The following is a 21,043-nucleotide window of genomic DNA, read 5'->3' as shown; positions in this document are numbered from 1 at the left end:
GCCTACCTTCACTAGGGTAGTGGCTAAAAGACAGTATCCTGGATTAGAAAACTACGAAGTAGCCCTGAAGAGTCCCTAAGGATTCCCAAATGCTGAATTCATGTACACATAGTAGTTTTCTTTACTGAGTGAAAGTGCCTCATAATTTCATTTTATATTTTGGAGAAAGGGCTTTGTTTGGCATTATTTAACTTCATTTGTTTGTTTTTTTTTTCTTAAGTGGTTTCCTAATAGAAAATAAAATTTTCTATTTATGCTTACTGAAGACTTTACTAAAAGTAGCAGGTCAGGATGAAAACTATGGGCATGAGATGGACTGTTCAGGGCAGTTCTGACTTTATTTTTAAAGTTGCTGGTTATAAATGATTCCTGCTAAATAATAAAACAATAGATTTGGCTACAAACAATTGCCCTCATTTGATGTGCTTTAATAAAAACTAATAGGTTCCAAGTTTATTTCACTCATTTGCTTAACAAATACTTATTGAGCACCTACTAGGTACCAGGCACCATTCCAGAGGTTGTGACTAAATTAATGAACAAAACAAACCACTGTCCCTTAGAGTGTTCATTCCAGTGACAGAGTATAGATAATCTAATTTTTAAGAAAGTAAACAGATTATGTGAAAGACCATTTGTCTGAACGACTACTTCTATTAGACAAGAACCCCAGAGAACTGGGGCATATTTTAGTATTATTTCAGATGTATTCATAGAGAATCAATTGTGGATAAAATACCAAACATGTTTTGTTATTATTGCCTTTGAGATTTTCTGGTTTCTCCCTCGTTCATTTTACTTTTGATGAATCCTGCCCTCCTGTCTTAATTAAAAATCATTCTTTTTCTAAATGAAACTCATTTACTGAATTCTAAGAGACAGTGCACCTGAAAAGAAATAGCACCACTCACCACTGACGTTCACACAGCTGAAAAATGGAATTTGCAAAACTTACTGGTGATTTTGCTAATACCAAATTATGATAAAGAGTATACTAAACTTGCTTTGAATTTATTCGTCTTAATGAGCTTTTATCTTTGTTTATTGGAAATTTTAAAATTTGTTGATCTAGATTCTTTCTACTTCATCAAGATTACTATTTGTCTTTAATCAAGTTATTTTTATTAAGCCATTCAAATGCATGGTTAAATACATTTTAAGATGTTTCCGAATAGATATTCATGCATATGCTACAAAATTCAAACACTAAAAAGAGAATATGATGAAAATCAGTCTCCTCTCCTTTTTTGTTCTCAGCCACGCAGGTGCCCTCCCTCATTCGTTTACTGTGACTAGGTTCTTCTAGATCTTTCCAGTGATATTCTAAAGGAGCTTCTCAGACTTTACAATGTGCATATGAATCTTGTTAAAATACAGATTCTTATTTAGGGGGTGTGTGCTGAGGCTTGAGATTCTCCATTTCTAAGAAGTTCCCAGTGAGGCTGCTAGCTTCACTGGCGAGGTGGTGAAGCACATTAGTTTATATTTGTCTCTGTGTTTACTTGTTTATTGGCCTTAAGAGAGCAAGATGTACTCATACATATACACAACTTTCTGCTTTCTACTATGACTTCAGCCCTAGGGTTCCGGCTTTGAGCTTTGCTTTGTTACAAAGTTTTCTTCTAATCTTTGCCTGAAGTGATCATTTATGCAGTATGTCAGAAATCAAACCATAAATGATGAACGTTAGCAATATAACCATTTGAAGCATGCTACTAGGTGATGTGTACATTGTAATGACTAGGAGAATCCCTCTGCAAATTTGCCATCTGCTTTTTAAAGTAAGGTTAGAAAAGTCCTCAGTTCCAAGCAGCCTCTAAATTTTAGCAGAGAGCATACTGAGGACTTTAGCTTGCAGCCAGTACCATTAATCTAATACAGATGCCATCATACTTGGAAATGATACAGTTAAGCTCCCCGAAAGCAATATAAAGTGCAAAGATCATTTAAATATTTTAAAGTCATAAGCATTCGTATTCTCTGTACCTGGATAAAGTAGTCTCGAGAGATGGCGGTGATCGATATCACAAGAGGTACAGATGTTGTCTTTGTTGGACCTGTATGTAAGCGTAATTCAGACAGCTTGGGAGCAACCCATAAAAGAAAATTAAAATTTCATGCTTGTTTCTTCCCCTCTACAAGAAAATGGAGGCCTATAAGATTCAAGTTTGCCCATCTGTGTGGTATGCGAGTCTGTTCACATGAGTACTTGCTAATGCAACACAAGATTTGGTTTTAAAAGAGAACCTGTATCAGGGGCACTTTTCAGAAATAAAGATTTGGACCATCAAAGTCTCAGTTTCTGTGTCTTCGGCAGAAAGAGCCAGGGGTACAGGTTTCTCTTTGATGCCCAGTTACTATCTCTCAGTGATGCTTAGTTAGTATCTCTTAGTATCTCTCCGTGTGCCTTTTGGTGTCACTGGCTCGGGGTCTCCATGTGGAGGATTCTTAGACTGGGTGCTGAGCTGGTTGTCTTAAAGGACCGAGGTTGAGGGGGAGAGTGATCTGGATCTGTCCAATCTCTTAAGCATACACCATTCTACCACCAGTCGTGAATCTCAAACTTAGGTGATGTAGGTGTGTACTGAACAGTATGCAGAGTCATAGAAAACAAACAGCATATCCTCCTGAATTTTCAATTGAATTAAAAATATGGCAGGTCCATATTAAAACATAATTAAAAAAAACACTCAAACAAGCATAAATGCAAAATTCTGTTGGATTTTTAAGTTAACCTGAGGTTTCAAACCAATATCTATCGAGCTTAGGTCAGGGCCTCCAGGCTCCTTGGAAAGCACATTCATTGGCTTCGGCCACTAAATACACTTCTACCTAGTAGGAGGGCATTTCAATGGGGAAATTTTAGGAATACTGAAGAGGTCAGAATCCAGATCGTTTGAATTGCAACTACATTTCTTTGTCTCCTGAGGGACTCTGGAGTGGGCCTATGCAAAATATTTTGGAGCCAAGAAAGTTGTTGTCATGTTTTTGAAATATTGACTTTCTGGAGGAAATGAGGAAGTGTCCTAGAGGTTGTTGAGAGATCCAGACCGGTTTAGGAGATGTCATCAATGAACTTCTAATGAATGATCTCTATAGATAAAAATCTGTGCCTTTGAGATCTTTGTAGACTGAAGGGGTAAAAGTATTTTTCTAGAATTAACCCATTTCTGCTGGAAGTAGAGAACAAGTCACTTCTTTACAGAAAGGATGCATGACGTAGTAAACATTGTTTGTCACATAGACTGGATTTTAATCCCTCCCTTCAAACCTTGGACTGGACACTAAAGTTCTCCAGGTCTTAGTGTTCTCATCTGAAAAATCGGCTGAGGATGAAAGGAGCTAGTAGTGGATCAGTGTTTGCGTTCTCCTCTTTTTTTTCCTTCTATATTTTTCCTTTCCAACTCCCATTCCCTTTGTACCTGGCAGTCGCCAATGAATAGTACATCTCCATTTGAATGGGAAAGTGGTACCCTACAGTAAGGACTCAGAGCAAATGACCTGGGTCTCCACCAACCCTGAGATTCCCTCTGGTGATCCATGAAAGCTTTTGGCTAAGGAGCCATTTAGATAAATAATCAACTACTCAGAATGTAAACACATTTAAATCTTACTGTTTACCGGCACTTCGAAACTAAATTTACACAAAAGGATGACCTAGAAACAAGGAGGAAAAAGCTGTGTGGCATTTAGATGCATATCACATATGCATAATTGATTCTTTAAAAGGTTAGGGCTTCCCTGGTGGCGCAGTGGTTGAGAGTCCGCCTGCGGACGCAGGAGACACAGGTTTGTGCCCCGGTCTGGGAGGATCCCGCATGCCGCTGGGCGATTGGGCCCGTGGGCCATGGCCGCTGAGCCTGCACGTCCGGAGCCTGTGCTCCGCAACGGGAGAGGCCACAACGGTGAGAGGCCCGCGTACCGCAAAAAAAAAAAAAAAATTTAAAAGGTTAAATACCCTTGACATATGTATGGTTGGTGATATACCCCTGATGGGTTCATAATCATTACGGCAGTGGCTTTGTTTTGCATAATTCTAAAGTAAATGTCACATTTCTTCTTTGGAGATTCCAGGACTGGTATTCAGAAAAGCATATGTTTCTAAGTAGATAGCTGGGAAGAGGAGCTACTCTTTTCCAAACAGAAGGACTATTCACGTAGCTAGTACACTAAGCTTTATGAGAAGCCGACTGCCACTAAATTCTCTCGAATTGAAATGCAATTACATATCAAGGACAGGACAAGTGCTACCTATAAACAGAAAAGCTCAAATACATGACTTTTTTTTTTTTTTTCTGTTTTGCTTTGTTTTTGCAGGGTATTTGCAGGAAGAATTCAGTACCCCAAACACACTATAATCCTTAATTGAAATGCACATATCAGGCAATTTGGTGAATCCTTTAGCGGCTTTTTTCAGAAGCTTATTGTAGCTCTGAAGGACTGGTCTTTTCTTATGTCCATAAACAATTATAAAGATGCTAAGGAAATTAATAAAAGAAGCAAGTCACTAAAAAGTATGTAGAATGAACTACCATAATATATGCCATAAGAATCAGAAAAAATAGGCAACATGAGGATACATATGTAAGTGGTAAAAACTGTGTAAATGGGAATGATTATTACAAAAATTCAAGTTATGGTTTTCTTCTTTGGGGAAGGAGGGAAATACGATTTGTGTGGTGCTCACAGGGGTTTTCACCATCCACGGGTGTTTACTGTTGTTTTTAAATACTGTTATTAAACCTTTTTTCAGGTGTGTTATATTTTCTAATTTTTGAAAATGGAAAAGGCAAAATAACAAAACACAGTGAAGAGAAAGCACATATTAAGTTGGTTAAAAAAAAGAAAAAGACAATGTAATATGGTAATCATAATAAAAGTAAATATATCAGTCTCAGGTTGGTGGATGTATCTTCATGTCGTACTTTAAAAAAAATTAAATGCATGCTATGTGCAAGACACAGCTATAAAATACAAGTCCCTGCAAGGGTCAAAAGTAGAAAGACAGATACAAACTAACAAAAGAAAACTATTGTGGCTGTTTAAATGATGGGAAACTGGACTTTAGGACAAAATGTAATGTTATGTATTTTCTCTGTCTCTAATTCCTATTTCTCCATTCATACTCTGAGCCTGGGCCATCCAGGCATCTGCTCCAACCCTCCAGGTCTTTTGATAATTATCTCCACCCATTTTTGTCTTATTCCTATAGCTAGTCATTTTAAAAGCCCTGGATCTTCAGTTTCTCAACTCTGGGAGTAGTTATCTGTGTACCACTGATTTGGTACTTACGATATGCTGTATTTTAATGTTACAGATATTCATGCATTTCTTTAATTATGTTGTAACATCCTAAAGCTAGAGATTATACTTTATTCATCTTTTTACACCCCCCTGTCACCTCACTCTAGGAACTGCCATATGGTAGAACCATGTCACATGGCATATAGTAGAGTTGATAAACATGTCAGCAGTCGACTGAAAAATGGCTTCTGAAAAAACATTAAAAGCTCTTTCAGGACATTTGAGTACTTTGCCAATGTTCTGCATTTGCATTTTCTAAGCTAGCTCTCAGCCTAAATTTTAGAATGGAAGGAGGAAGAGAAACTAATGGTAAGAGAGTTACCCAGAACTGTGCAGAGTTGGTGAGACCAAGACCAATAGGAGGGTGCCCCGCTCTGGACCTAGCTGGGAACTCCCGTAGGTTCAAGGCTGATCTTTAAGGGCAGGGACTGCATCTAATACATTTTTCTGCCTCTCTCTGCACCTGGAACAAAGTCCATCACATCATACACCATCAATAGATGCTTCTTCAAAGTGTGAGAGAATTAAACATTAGTCTTGGATCATTTAATTCACTCCCATGGCCTCAAAACAATGTGCCACTGAAGGCTTCCCAGTATGGATTTTAAGCTCTGACTGTTCTGCAGAGGGAGAGGGTGACTGGGCAAGGAGATGGGTAAGCCCGGCCCAGGCAGGATGCAGATGTTAGCACTTGGATTTTTACTCTGGGCTTAGGACGTGATTGGAGCAAACCTGAGTAGAGTGGGTTTGGTTCTGCCAGCTGATGGGGGTCTATGGAAACATGCAACAGATGTTTAAAAAGAGATGGGAAAGCCCATGGAACAGATCATCAGTGCCTGTCCTGCTGGCCACCAAGAAGTAGCGGGGATTCCTCTTTTCTCATGGCATACAAGATATGATGTCTGCTGCAAACCTCTTTTAAAATCCTAGTTTTTTGCTTGTTTCTTTTTTTTTTTGCGGTACGTGGGCCTCTCACCGTTGTGGCCTCTCCCGTTGCGGAGCACAGGCTCCGGACGCGCAGGCTCAGTGGCCATGGCTCACGGGCCCAGCCGCTCCGCGGCATGTGGGATCTTCCCGGACCGGGGCACGAACCCGCGTCCCCTGCATCGGCAGGCGGACCCTCAACCACTGCGCCACCAGAGAAGCCCTAAAATCCTAGTTTTTTAATAAGTAATACATAAAACATATGATATAAAATTCAAAGGATATAGTAAGAATATGGCAAAAATAAGTATTCCTATCATCTCTGCCCATAGTTGCTCTCTCTGAAGACATCTGCAGTTACCAGTTAACCCACTTGGTTTTAGGTATACCTAAACACTTCCTGTTTGGGGATACACGTACATGTCTATATGGGTTTATATATTTTCTGACAAATAGTTCATCTAATAACATACTACACCGAATCATGATTTTTTTTCATTTAACAATTTATGCCACAGTTCTTTCCATTTTTCGTTTTCTTTTTATTATCTTTAAAATCCCAACCTCTAATACTGTCTGATACACTGACTCTGTTCAACTTTAGTTTCGTGAGCAAATGAATGAGTGATTTCATAATAGTCTCTGATTCATTCTGAACCTGAAATTCACCCACCAATGCATTTTATACATGTCTTGTCTTACACCCCATCTCTAATATGCATGGTTTGCCTGTAAACACCCTCTAAGTTAATCTCAAAAAATTTGAACCTCCCTTGAATGTTGTCTTTCAGGCTCTCCTCCAGAAGTTATCTCTAAGCGCTTAACAACTGTGTCCTGTTTTTTATTGCCCTACATTCTTATTTGTTAATATAGTAGCCATAAGATGTGAATAATACTCTTAATAATAATTTTTATTGAGTACTTATTTGTGCCAGACATCGTGCTAAGCATTTCTCACGAATCTCTACATCTATGAAGTAAGGAACAGTATCACCCTCTCTGTACACCTGTCAGTGCCCTCCCAGGATCTCCTTGACTCAACCTTAAGTTGCTGTGCAGACCATTTCCTTATATACGGTGGCTTCCAGCATCGTGCTGCCCAAGTGACCTCCGGAGAATGTGTTCAGCCCAAGTGGGCAGGCCAAAGTGCTAACATATTGACAACCCCCAAGTGTCCTGACCAATGAGGTATAGACACTCATGGAGGTGGATAAATACCCTGGCTTTCTCTCCTCTTTGGGAAAAGTTTGAGCTGTGTTCTGCCCAGTCATTTCTTCTGTGTGTCCCTGTGTGATTGAGCCTGAGTTGCTCATATCTGTAAACGCCTTTCTGTCTCACCCTTTATTACCTTTCCTCCCTGCCCACTTCCTTACTTCCTAGAGCCACCTGCCAAAGAAACTGCTTACAGTCAAATCCTTGCCTCACGGTCTGCTTTTAGGGAAACCAAACCTAGGGAAACTGAGGTTCAGAATATGTGAGTAATTTGTTCAAGGTCATCTGTACATCAAGTGGCAGATTCAAGCTATGAACCAGAAGCCACACTCAGAAGCACCATCCCTTACTGTTAGGTAGATGGTAAGTGCCTCAAAGCAGGCCAAGGAATACTCTCTCCCCTCCATGGTGTGTTTCAAGATGCAAACCGATGTCGGAGCTTAATACATACTTCTGCTGGGCAATGCCGTTCTGTGCTCTGGGGTGTCTCTTTCCCACCCCAGCCCATCAGGACTTGCATTTTTGGTAATGTTGGCTACACACATGTGCTTGTGATTTGTTACTGAAAGTGCGATTTACAAAGAGTTTCTCATGCTTGTTTACTTGCCGTCTTCTCCTTGTTGGTCTGCAGATAGCAACTTCATCCTCGCCAACGCCCAGGTGGCTAAGGGTTTCCCCATAGTCTACTGTTCGGATGGCTTCTGTGAGCTTGCTGGATTTGCCCGGACAGAAGTCATGCAGAAGAGTTGTAGCTGCAAATTCTTATTCGGGGTTGAGACCAACGAGCAACTGATGCTTCAGATAGAAAAGTCCTTGGAGGAAAAAGCAGAATTCAAAGGAGAAATTATGTTCTACAAGAAGAACGGTGAGTTGGCTTTTTCTGATGGGTGCTCCTTGGACAGTTGTGAAAGGTCACCCACCTTCTTTTAACTCCCATTGCTGTAATTGCTCCATAACTCCCACTAAGGCTTAATGGTATTTTACATAAATACAGTCTGTTATTGAAGTTCCACAAATAACTTGGATGATGGCCTTGTTTTAGCCATTAACAGCATAAACTACCTGAAAATTTAGCATTAGAATTACAATTATTCAATGTCAATATATTAACTGAGGTAATATATGTTAAAATAAAGTGTATTATGTTGTGGTCATGCTTAAGATATATATCAGATATGATGGTTGTTAATATATTAACAGATTCAGAGATAGTTAACTATTCAGAGATAGTTTTCCATCTTTAAGAACCACATCTCAGCCTCAGTCATTAGGGACAGAGATCCAAGTGTTTGACAGCAGAAAAAGAAGTTAATTTAAAGGACATGAGCATAGGCATTTTCTCTTCCAGTTTCCTGTTCACAGAGCCTTTCTCACTATTCTTAAATTCTAGAGACGAAATAAGAGACACACAGTGTCTCAGGGTGGGAGTACATTTTCCTGGACTCAACACTGCCACTGGGCAATACTATTTTCTTGTGGCTATGGTTTTGACTCTCTTCTAAATGAAAAAGTATCTAGGCATGGGTGTAGTTTCCACAGTGCTTGGTTCCTACATGGGAATAGATATCATTATCCTGTAAGCCGTGGTAGAGGGGGTGAATCCAAGAGGCATTATATTGGAGAAATGCTAGATCAAAAATGAGAACAAACCATCATTTTCCAGTTTCTAGAATTCTGTCTCTTTTTTTAATACTTTTCCTTTGAGTAACATAGCCCCCTGAGTTTTATTTAGCTGGGCACATGGCCGCCTAGCTAAAGAATATACTCCCCAGCCTTCTTTGCAGTTAGCTAGGGCATGTGTCTAAGTTCTGGCCAATGATATATAAGAGTGAATGATTTATGCAACTTCTGGGTGAAATCCCTAAAAAACGAAATTGTTTGACCTCTAATTTCTCTTCTTCTCCTTTCCCGTGGTGTTGTGGACTGAATTACATCCCTTCAAATTTCATATATCAAAGCCCTAACCCCCAGTGTAACTGTGTGTAGGGATAGGGCCTTTTAAGGTTAAATGAGGTCATAAGGATGGAGCCTTAATCCAATATGACTGGTGTCCTTATATGAAGAGGAAGAGACACCAGGGATATGTGTACATAGAGGAAAGGTCGTGTGAAGACACAGCGAGAAGGTAGCTATGTATGAGCCAAGGAGAGAAGCCTCACCTTGATCTTGGACATCCAGCCTCTAGAACTGTGGGAAAATAAATTCCTGTTGTTTAAGCCACCCAGTCTGTGGTATTTTGTTATGACAACCCTAGTAAACTCATACATACGAGTCAGAATGTTAAGGCAAGGCTGGAAAGCCAGCTTCAACCATTTGTCAAGGTCGACAGCATAGAGTAATACAGAGCAACAATAGGTAAGGAGCCTGGGTGTGGTTTTAGGTCCACCTTTCCCATCCTAGACAAAGACACATCCAGTTCTATCTTGTTTGAATCACTCTATTTCTAGGTGTTTTTGTTACAACATTTAAATTGTACTCTAATTCAAGGTTTCACAACCTTGGCACTATTAACATCTGGGGCCAATAATTCTTTGTTGTGGGGGCTTTCCTGTGCATTGTGGACAATTAACAGCATCTCTGGCCTCTTTAATACTTAGTACTGGGGTCATTTTTAGGAGGAGGTATCGGAGCGTGAACATGGGAACTTCATCCTCTTTTAAAAGTTATTTGTCTTTGGAGGACAGTCCTTGATTGTGTGAATTTTGGATGCATGGTAGTCAGGAAGTATTGGCAAGCACCCCTCTGGGAGGAATAGGATTTCCAGTTCTTTGGCACCAGGAACACAGTTCAGACCATTGTGTCCTTCCCAGTGTCAATAGATAAGGCCTACATTGCAAATGCGATAAAATAAAAGGATTCTAGCTCTATCTAATTTTACCACAATCACTGAAAAGGGGGCCTGAGATAAAAGAAAATGGAGTTGGTTACTGAGAATGCAAACTGGTAGGGAGTGATAAAACCGCCATCTGGTGAACAAAGGGAAAAGGAGAGGCTTTGTCTGAAATATCCGCTGACTGCAGACTTGTCCTTCTTAAGATAGGTGCCTTGTACAGGTCTTTCCAAATCCATTTGTGTTTCTTCCTTTTTAAGCCTTCTCACAATATCCAAATGTGGCACCTCTGAGAAAGGTTAAGGCCAAGGAGGAGAGTTTAGGTGGCAAGGCCAAAGGGTGGAGACTTTGGAGGTCAGAAAAGTAGAAATATAAAGCACAGGGTGGGAGTGAACCCCTAAAAGAGTTTCCCGAGCCTAGTTTTTTATAAAGATGCCTACAACCTTGGACCCCTTTGGATGGAAATCATTAAAGGCACCAAGAAAGAATAAGGTTTTTAAAAATTAGGTAATAAATAAGAAGACAACTAGCTTCACAGATAAGCAAAATACTCAAAACTTTTCTTCGGCTAAAGTACAGAGAGTAATATTTTATATTTTTATGTGCAGGAGTTAACATTTCTTATTTCTTGTCCTCCCTTTAAATTGCCCAGATTCTACCTATACATCAGAAATAGACCATTACGATGTCTTTTCAAAAAGCAGTCCCCTCCACTTCTGCTGATATACAAAAGGCATTAACCACGGCTATTCTAGACAAACAAATGTATGGGTACCTGAACCAAGGGTCACAATTTTATAAATTCGGTGTTTATCCTCATTGTTTTTTTTTAATATCAGCAATACTTTACTTATAGAGTGGTTCCCTCCTTTTTTACACGCAGCATACTTTGCACACTATTCTATAGTTGCAGAGCAATATCTTTTACAACTGTGTATACCTTTTAGAACAACATATGCTGGATGACAATCACTCATTCTTTTGTACAGTATTACATCATATGGATCAATCATAGTATTCCATCAGGTGTCTCCACCCTAGTCACTTACAGTATTACATCAGGTGGATCCATTATAGTATTACATAGTCAGTTAAATAAACCTCTACTGATGGACACTTGTGTTCCCTCTAAAATGTGATCACTCATTTGCATAGTATTACATCATATGATTCAGTTCAACGACTCCCCTACTGATGGACATTTGTGTTCCCTCTAGAATGTTATCTGTTTTCTTTGCTCTTTCTGTCTCTGTCTCTCTCTCTCTTTTATGTACTACTGTTGTTATTTAGAAAGTTTTGTGTTTTTTCTAAAAGTTGTCTTTTATGTGGTATGTTTATATTGTATAGTCCCACTTTTTAAAGATTTTTGTCTTCATTTTCTATCATAAGCAATGTTATAGTTACCCAGGAACCACTTCTCCCTCCTTTCTCTCCCCACAAGCTAATTTAAAGTAATGTCCTTTTAGTACCAGTTAATATCTATAAGATAATCAGCGTGCATGGTCTGCTTTCCTTATTATCGCTCTATGTTCCTCTCTCACCTCTTTCATAGTTATATTTACATTGTCAGCTCAAATAACAATTGCATGTGTTTTGTCACTCTTATCCTCCTTTATTTAATCTTGTTGCTACAGTGAAATAATGATCACCTTATATTCTGTTCTAAAGCTTCTCCAATAATTTCTTCACTGTCAGAAGCTTGTTTTCTGAGCCATCTTAGGAAGAGCTCATGGAAACTGTTTCCCTGAGCCCCTGCATTTTAATAACAGTATGACTGTGACCTTTGTACTTGTAGATCAATTTGGGTGAAAATTAAACCTTTGGTTTATATTTTCTTCACTTTACTATCTCAATTATGTTATTCTTTTGTGTACTGGCATAGAGTATTATTTTACCCTAAAAGTGCCACTAATTAAGTGAGTTGGTGTTTTGTCCTGGATGTTCAATGAATTTATTTTATTATTATTTCATTTCATTTTTTCATTTTATTATAATCTAATAGTTTTACTGGAATATATCTTGGCATAGGCCGAGGTCAGCAAACTCTTTCTGTGAAGGTCCAGAGAGTAAATATTATACATTCTGCAGGCCATACAGCCTATGTTGCAAGTACCCATCTATGTCACCATAGTGTGAAAACAACCCAAGAAAATATGTAAATGAATGGGTGTTACTGTCTTCCAATAAATATTTTATTTGCAAAAACAGGAGGTGGCCTAGATTTGACCTACAGGCCAGTTTACTGATACCTGGTTTAGAATTTTTTGGATCAGATTTTTCCTCTGTTATGTGATGTGCCCTGTAGTATTTATGTTTAAGACCCTTTTACTTGGGGAAATTTTTCTTGAATTTTAATTATCATTAATCTGTTTTCTCACTTTGATTTTCCTCTTTACAGTCACTTATTACATGTGTGTTGGATCTTCTTTGCCTGTCCTCTGTACCTATCATTTTCTTCCTCTTTTTCATTTATTTTATTTTTTGTTTTCAATTTTTCACCGTGTGCAATTTATTTCCTTTCCTTTCCTTTTGTGGTATCTATTCACACTTGTATTTCTTCTCTTTAAGTCTTCAGTTCTTTATCTTTCATTTATATCCTCTCCTGAGCTCAGTTAAGTCATATTATTTATATCACTCTTTTGACTTGTATCTTAGTTCAGACTGCCATCACAAACTATAGACTGGGTGGCTTAAACAACAGAAATTAATTTTCTTACATTTCTGAAAGCTAGAAGCCCCAAATCAAGGTGTTGGAATGGTTGGTTTCTTTTTAAGCCTCTCCCCTTGTCTTATAGATGGCTGTCTTTTCTCTGTGTCTTCATGTGGTCTTCCCTTTGTGTGTCTTTGTCCTAATCTCATCTTCTTATGACACCAGTCATATTAGATTAGGGCTCACCCAAATGACTTCTTTTTAAGTAATTACATCTTTAAAGACTCCCATCTCCAAATACAGTCACATTCTGAGGTAATGGGGATTGGGACTTCAACATATGAAATTTTGAGGGCATACAGTTCATCCCATAACTCCTAGTCATACTGTTTCTGAGCTTTTATAAATCAATGTAGGTTATGTATGTAGTTATTTCAAAGTTTGTAAATTTTCTTAATTACTTTTTACTTATTTTGAAATATTTGGGTTTTGTGTGCTTATGGAATATTTTGGATGTGTTTTTACTTTCTGTATCTGTATTCAGATAGTTTTTCTCTTTATCTTCTCTTTCATCTTTTTCTATTGTCATGTTTGAATTTTTTTCTCAACTTTAAGAATATTGAAAATAGAGGTGTGCTAGGAAAACTTTCCTAAACCTATGTCTCCTTTTGCCATTCCCAAAAAGTTTTCTTTTTTTTTTTTTTTTAATGCTTTCCCCATATAGCTTACAATTTTGGTTTCTTTCTGAGTTAGGTCTCCTCTCCTAGTGAGGACCTGTTTCACACTAGTATTAGAAATGTTTCCTTTCTTTACCCTGATTTTCCTGCTCTGATCAAGTAGGGCTCTGGTTTGAGCAGTTTCTCCTGGGTATAGTTCTATACCTCAGTGAGTTCTATACATCCAGGAAAGAATTTCTGCTGGGTTTTCTGAGAACATTGGAGGCTCAGGCAACCCCAACACCATCCTACCTTTCTGTAGCCCATTCTCACTCACCTGCAAATTGGAGACTGAGAAGCTCTGTGTTAGTTTTAATCATTTTCAGATCTGTGTGTGGAATCCTCTACTTTCAGAGGATTTCTTCTTTGGGGAGTAGACACTTGTTGACAAATTATGAGGTCCCAAGCTCTAGGGCTATTAAAAACTTTCTTTCTTTTTTTTTTTTTTAATCAAGCTGCTGCTCCTGCAGGGGTCTAGCTTCTTAGTTGGTATTGCTCATCATTCTGTATTCTCAGGTTTATGGGGACACACTGTCATATAGTTTGGTTGATAATGTAGTTTTTGGATTTCTGATTTTGCTATCTTAGTTACTTTAATTTTGTGAAAGGATTGGGCATATTTCAAAACCAAAGTTTTCATGGCCACCGCTGTATTTTAAATAATCCCTTTAGGCAAGGTATAATTGCTTTGGGGATATAAGTACAATTTTTTATCATCTCCTTCTCCTTTCTTTCTGTCTAAATTTCCGTTTGCATGGTTGGGATGTGAGGATCTTATACTAACTCATGGCATAGTGTAGAAAGGGTCCCCCTAACTCCTTGTGTGTTCACTGCTTCATGCCTGACCCATGTGTCTGATGCTCCCCTTATTGGCGTTTGCAGCTGCATTCTGTGTCTGGTGATGCTCCCTACATGACTTCACTTCCGCTTAGCGCTTGAAACCACTATAGATCTCTCTTCATTTTTGCCTGTCTTTCATCATGCCACTGATCAAGGCATTCATTATTGTTCTCTATCCTCTGTATTGCTAGCCTTGGGAGGATAATGGATACCTTAGGTGAGCATTCCCATCCTTCACACATGGAAGCAAAGGGAGACTCTGAGTACACTCGAGCATCCTTTATGCTATCATGTTTCCTCAAAAGTGGGCAGCCACCTTCATGCTGATAAAGAGGTAGTCTGACAAGCAGGTTCTCTCAAGTGTCCCAAAGAGAAGGTAAAATGTCTCTTCTGCCTTCAGTATTTCAAAAAAAGCTATCAAAACACTACTGGGTATAAGGTAGGGTACAAGGATATATTGTACAACATGGGGAATACAGCCAGTATTTTGTAATAACTCTAAATGGAAAGTAACCTTTAAAGTGTATTAAAAAACATAAAATTTTAAAAAGGAAGAAATAAAAAAATAATTGATAAGAAAAATACACACACACAGCTTTTCCCTGCTTCAAATCTGTGAAACCTCATAGAGAGGAGATTATTTCTGGCCTCCCCTACTTTCTCACAATCCCTCGAGCTGAGAATGGACAAGCTGGGATGTCATGTCATATTTGTCTTCTTCCTAACTCTGGCTTCTTGGCTTAAATGTTAGCGGTAGAAAATTGTATCGTCTCTGTGTCATGGAAGACCATCATGGTTGAATCTACAAATCCCAACCTTAATACGTTTATCTTAGCATATCTTCTCTGCAGAACGCTTATCTTTCAAGCCTATTTTTATATTAAATAGATTCAACAAGAAGAGAAATGCTGCAAGAGAACAAAGATTTAAGAAGAAAATTAAAATGATATAGTTAATTTTGCAAAAATATTATCCTGATATATTAGTTTGCTAGGGCTATCAAAACAAATTACCACAAAATGAGTGGCTTAAACAACAGAAGTTTATTGTATCACTATTCTGAAGTCTCGAAGTTGGATATCAAGGTATCAGTTGGGTTGGTTTCTTTTGAGGGCTGACAGGAGAAGTTTGTTCCATCCCTCTCCCCTAGCTTCTGGCACTCTTCGGTATTCTTTACCTTGTAGAAGCATCACCCTGATCTCTGCTTTCATCCTCACATACTATTCTCCCTGCATGTGTGTCTGTGTCCAAATTTCCCCATTTTATAAGGACACCAGTCATATTGGTTTAGTGCCCACCCTAATGACCTTATCTTAGCTTACCTCTGTAAAGACTGTATCTCCAAATAAGGTTACATTCTGAGGTATTGTGGGCTAGGACTCTAACTTACTCTTTTAGGGGAACAAAATTAAACCCATAACACCTGGTTACATTTACATTAAACAGATTAGAATTTAAGTCACTTCCCCAAGATCATAAAGAAACCAGGATATATAAAAATCCTCTGACTCTAAGGTCCTTGCTCTTAAACCACTGGTTGTCTGTGGGAGTGGGAATGGTACCACCTCCTAGGAGCATTCTGCCAGTATCTGGGGGTGTTTGACTCAAAATTGGGGGTTCTTTTGCCATTTAATGGGCAGGAATCAGGGATGCTAGATATACTGTAATGTATGGGGTGGTCTTGCAACTGAAGAATTGTCCACTGCTTAACTTGACTTTCTTTCTTCCATTCTTTTCTTTTTTCTCTTCTTTTCTTTTCTTCTTTCTCTTTCTTTTCTTTTCTTTCCCCTTCCTTCCTTCCTTTTCTTTCTTTCTTTCTTTCTTTCTTTCTTTCTTTCTTTCTTTCTTTCTTTCTTTCTTTCTTTCTTTCTTTCTTTTTTCTTTCTCCCTCTTTCTCTTTCCTTCTTTCCTCCTTCCTTCCTTTTCTCTATCTCTCCTTTCTTCCTGAGCTTTATTGAGGTATAACTGATATACAAAATGTTTCAAACATTTAATGTGTATATTTTGATGAGTTTGGACATATACATACAGCCATGATACCATCACCACAATCAAGGTACTAAGCATATCCATCACCTCTAAAAATTTCTTGTGTTCTTTTGTGTTTTTTTGTTTGTTTTTTGTGATAAGAACACTTAACATGAGATCTATCCTCTTAACATTATGCTAAGTGAAATAAGCCAATTACAGAAGGACAAATACTGCATGATTCCCCTTATATTAGGTATCTCAAATGGTCAAATTCATACATGCAGAGAATAGAATGGCAGTTGCCAGGGGTTGAGAGGAGCGGAAAATGTAATATTGTTGCTCAGTAGATATAAAGTTTCAGTTATGCAAGATGGGTAAGTTGTAGAGGTCTATACAGAATAGTACCTGTAGTTAACAGTACAGTATTATGCAGTGCATGACTTTCTAATGCCCCACCAGGCTTTCCAGGAAGTAAAACACTGGTTTCTAATGACCTGAACTTGGAACTTAACACAGTGTTTTTTTTGGAAGACTTTAATTTCCTACTGAATTTCCAAGAATAAAACCATAGTGTAGTGAGAGAAGATTGAACTTTATCTCATTGAGAACTTCACCATTTAAGAAAATCTTGTCACTGTCTCCCAATACTTGTCACAGATATGCACATCTGCCCAGATTCTGCACTTGGAGCTATTGCATTTACAGTGATTTTGTATATTGGTCCAATTATCCAACTGCTTCATAACATCTTCTGTTGTCGTCTGTCATACCTGAGCATTTCATGTTGTGATCCATATTATTTTACCAGAGACAACCTCACTTTTATTTCTGTTATATTACTGTTAATAATATAGAATGTCTGAAAACTTTTCTGAAAATAATGTGCATTATAGGCAGGCAAGTTTTATTATTTAGATTTTTCAGTTCTAAATAGAAAAGAGGGAAATACAAGAGTTTGTTACAGAAGGGAATCTTGAGTCTGATAGGGTGGTGGAAAAGTCTCTTAACTCACAGACTCAATCATTCCCATATCACTTTCAAGATTTTTTATTTATGTCCATGTACCTACCGAACTATTGCTTGCTTAACGTTTTTCTTTAAGTTGACTCTTTTATTTTTACTCTAATTGCAAGCAAAGAAAACTAAATCACCACTCTCAATAGAAAACGGGGATCACTAGCTCAAACAGAAGGTAAACATAAGTAAATATACAATGAAAATACCATTTTTAAACTTTTAACATTAATAAAAAGTATACATGATATCTAAGTAATAATAAATCTAATTGATTATATTCTGCCAAGCAGCACATATGTTATTTTATTTAATTTTTGTAATAACACTTCAAAATAAATATGAATTATCTCACATTTACAGATGAAGAAAGTGTGATGCAGAGAAATGATGTGAACACAGCTCTATGTGCTCACCTTGCAATTGCCTCAGCAGTTCTCCTTTGTTCATTTTCTTTACTCACTGATGCACTTCACATTTCTTCTTTTAATTTTCTCATGACATGGTAGAATGTCTAGAAATGTTAATGCCAAGGAGAGGGGAGTCCAAGATAGTGGCATAGGAAGATCCTAACCTCACTTCCTTCCATGGACACACCAAATCTATAGCTACATCTGGATCATTTCCCTTTGAAAAAGATCTGAAACCTAATTTGAAGATTTGAAAAATGCATGAGCTCATGCATTTGAAGTCCTTTGAAGAGTAAATGTCAGGGACATAATGTTAAATAAATAAAAAACTCTTCCTTCACGTGCATGTGGAATTTCACTCTGTTCCCCAAACAGGCCTCATATTGTCTTGCCTCTGGAAATTTGCACGTGGGGTTGTTCCCTTCAGGAAGCAACTTAAATGTCCTTTCTCTGGAATTTTCTTCCAGACAGCCAGGCTAAACACCTGACCCCCTTCTCCCTGTTCCAGCAGGACCTCATACAAACCTTTGTCGAATTGTTTTGCAGTTGTTTATGTGTGTGTGTCCTCAAATAGATAATTGGAGCAGTTGGTCCTATGCATGCTTTTATTTTCCTCAGTGTCTATCTCATGAGAAATGTTTAATAAACATGTGTTAAAGGAAAAAAAAAAAGATCTGAAAGCTACATGAACTACTTCTTCACAACAAAGGTTAAAAGGACCACATCGAGATGGGTAGGAAAGGCAGAGACATGGTCTTAGCAAAATCCCCACCCTTGGCATGGTGACTCACAATAGGGGGGGATCTCACCAATCCAGCACTTCTTCTGGAGAAATGAGGGGTTGGTACCCCACATCAGATACCCCAACCCCTGGGAGCTACATCAGAGAGAGGAACCCCCAAAATACCTGGCTAAGAAAACCAACAGGTGGTGTCCAAGGGACCCAAAGTGCTATAAGAAACTGAGATTTCCTTTTTAAAGGGCTCACATACAATCTCACACACCCCAAGACCCAGTGAACAAACAGCAGTTTGAAAAGCATCTAGACTATATGTGAAGGGGACTCACTTGCTAACCTAGAAGCCTCTGCTGAAGGGACAGGCAGCAGTTGAAACTCTCCCTGGAGACAGAGGTGCTGGCAGGTGCCGTTATTACACTCTCCACCTGCCCCAAGAGCACATCTCTTGCCACTTTTCCAGGCACAGTCCTGCCGCCTTGCTGAAGCCAGAGAATGTGGGTAGTTGCAGCACCCTGCTTCCTGGATGGGGCTGGTGAGCATGGATGGTCGGGGCATTCTCTCACTCCCAGCCTAAAGCCAGCACACACGCATAAGCAAGGCATTCTCCTGCTGCATTGCTAAAACCCACAGGTGTATGCAGTCCAGACATTTTCCCAGTGCCTTTCTGAAGCTGGTGACTGTGCCCTACTCCCTATGCTCTGCAGCTGCTTTGCTAAAGCCAGCACGTGCACACAGTCCACACAGGGGACACCCCTTGATCCCCTGGCCCTGGTGGCCAAGGAGCTGAAGGTACTGTGTTCCACAGGACTGTAACAATTGGAAAGACAGTTATTGGTAGGCCACCACCCCCAGGGAACTGCACAGACAGCAAACGGAAACACAACCCATCTTTCTGTGAAAAACGCTTGTTTACTTGTCCTGGAGCTTCAGTCTGAGGGACGGGCTTCAGGTTTCCGCCACATCTAGGGTCTAAGGAGGTGCTCCCAGGGAGAGTAAGTGGGGCGACACCATCTCTTCACGCTCCTTCAGCCTCACTAAAGCTTGATAAGACTTTACAGCAAGGAGCTTAAATACTCAGCTGTAGCCCTGATTTGTGTAACCATCACCCATGGGACACCTCCAGATCTGCTCTGGAGGCCAGTAGGGATTACAGTTGTGGCCTCACAAGTCTGTATATATTTGCCTACTGTAAGAGCTGCTGCCTGAGGGTCTGTCTTCCAATCAGCCAAAAACTAGGTGCTAAATGAGATTCCTCCCTTTGGGACACTGACATGTCTCAGCATCATCTCAACAAAGGAGACATATCAAGAATAAGTCAGGTGATTTAGACCATCACAGAGCTTTGAAAGACAACCAAGAACTAAGGTAAGTTTGAATAAGTTCATCTTCTGCACAGGGCCACTCCTTCAAGACTGGGATATGTAACTGTTCTGCCTAATGCATAGAAACAGAAACAGAGGGTCAGGCAGAATGAAGAAACAGAGAAGTATGTTTCAAACCAAAGAACAAGGCAAAACCTCAGAAAAAGACTTTAATTGTATGCAGATGAGTAATCTACCTGATAAAGAATTCAAAACAATGATCATAAAGATGCTCACAAACTCAGAAGAGTGGATGAACTGAGCAGAGAGAGAGAAAATACAAGAAAGCACCAACAGACGTCACAGAGCTGAAGAATACAATAACTGAACTGAAAAGTACACAAGAGGTTCAACAGCAGACTAGATGAAGCAGAAGAACAGATCAGCAAACTAGAAGACAAAATAATGGAACTCACCCATACAGAGCAGCAAAAGGAAAAAAACACATGAAAAAAAAATAGAAGATAAGACACCTATGGGACAACATCAGGTAGAATAACATTCACGTTATGGTGGTCGCAGAGAAGAGAGAGAGAAAAGAAACACTATTGGGGGAAATAACAGCTGAAAACTTCCCTAACCTAGGAAAGGAAACTAACATCCAGGTCCAGGAAGCCAAGTCCCATAAAAGAGGAACCCAAAGAGATCCACACCAAAACACACTATAATTAAAATATCAAACATTACAGATAAAGAGAAAACCTTAAGCAGCAAGAAAAAACCAAATTGTTACATATAAGGAAACCCTATAAGACTATCAAGAGACATAGGATTCAGCTGGTCTAATGTGTTGTTTAAGGCCAATGCTTCCTTATCGATTTTCTTCTGAATGGTCTATACGGTGATGTAAGTGGGGCTGTTGAAGTCCCCTACTATTAGTTTATTGCTGTCTGTCCATTTCTCTCTTTAGGTCTCTTAATATTTGCTTTACATATTTTGGTGCTCCTCTGTAGGATGTATTTATATTTATAAATGCTATATCTTCATGCTGGATTCACCTCTTTATCATTATGCAGCGCCCTTCTTTGTCTTTTATGACAGTCTTTGCTTTAGTCCTTTTTGTCTTTTATGA

General features: G+C 38.9%; 1 protein-coding gene across 1 annotated transcript in view; it reads left to right on the top strand.

The window, feature by feature from the left end:
- The window catches only part of KCNH8 (potassium voltage-gated channel subfamily H member 8), a 387,731-nt gene that overhangs the window by 119,393 nt on the left and 247,295 nt on the right, over positions 1 to 21,043 (top strand). Inside the window, exon 2 of the mRNA XM_067737194.1 lies at positions 8,072 to 8,305. Within this exon, the coding sequence (XP_067593295.1) occupies positions 8,072 to 8,305 (234 nt within the window). The remainder of the gene's footprint in view (positions 1 to 8,071; positions 8,306 to 21,043) is intronic.

The sequence above is a fragment of the Pseudorca crassidens genome, chromosome 5 (assembly GCF_039906515.1).
Source record: "Pseudorca crassidens isolate mPseCra1 chromosome 5, mPseCra1.hap1, whole genome shotgun sequence".
Taxonomy (NCBI): domain Eukaryota; kingdom Metazoa; phylum Chordata; class Mammalia; order Artiodactyla; family Delphinidae; genus Pseudorca; species Pseudorca crassidens.
The sequence above is the reverse complement of the archived record's forward strand: the minus strand, read 5'-3'. Positions and strand labels throughout refer to the sequence as shown.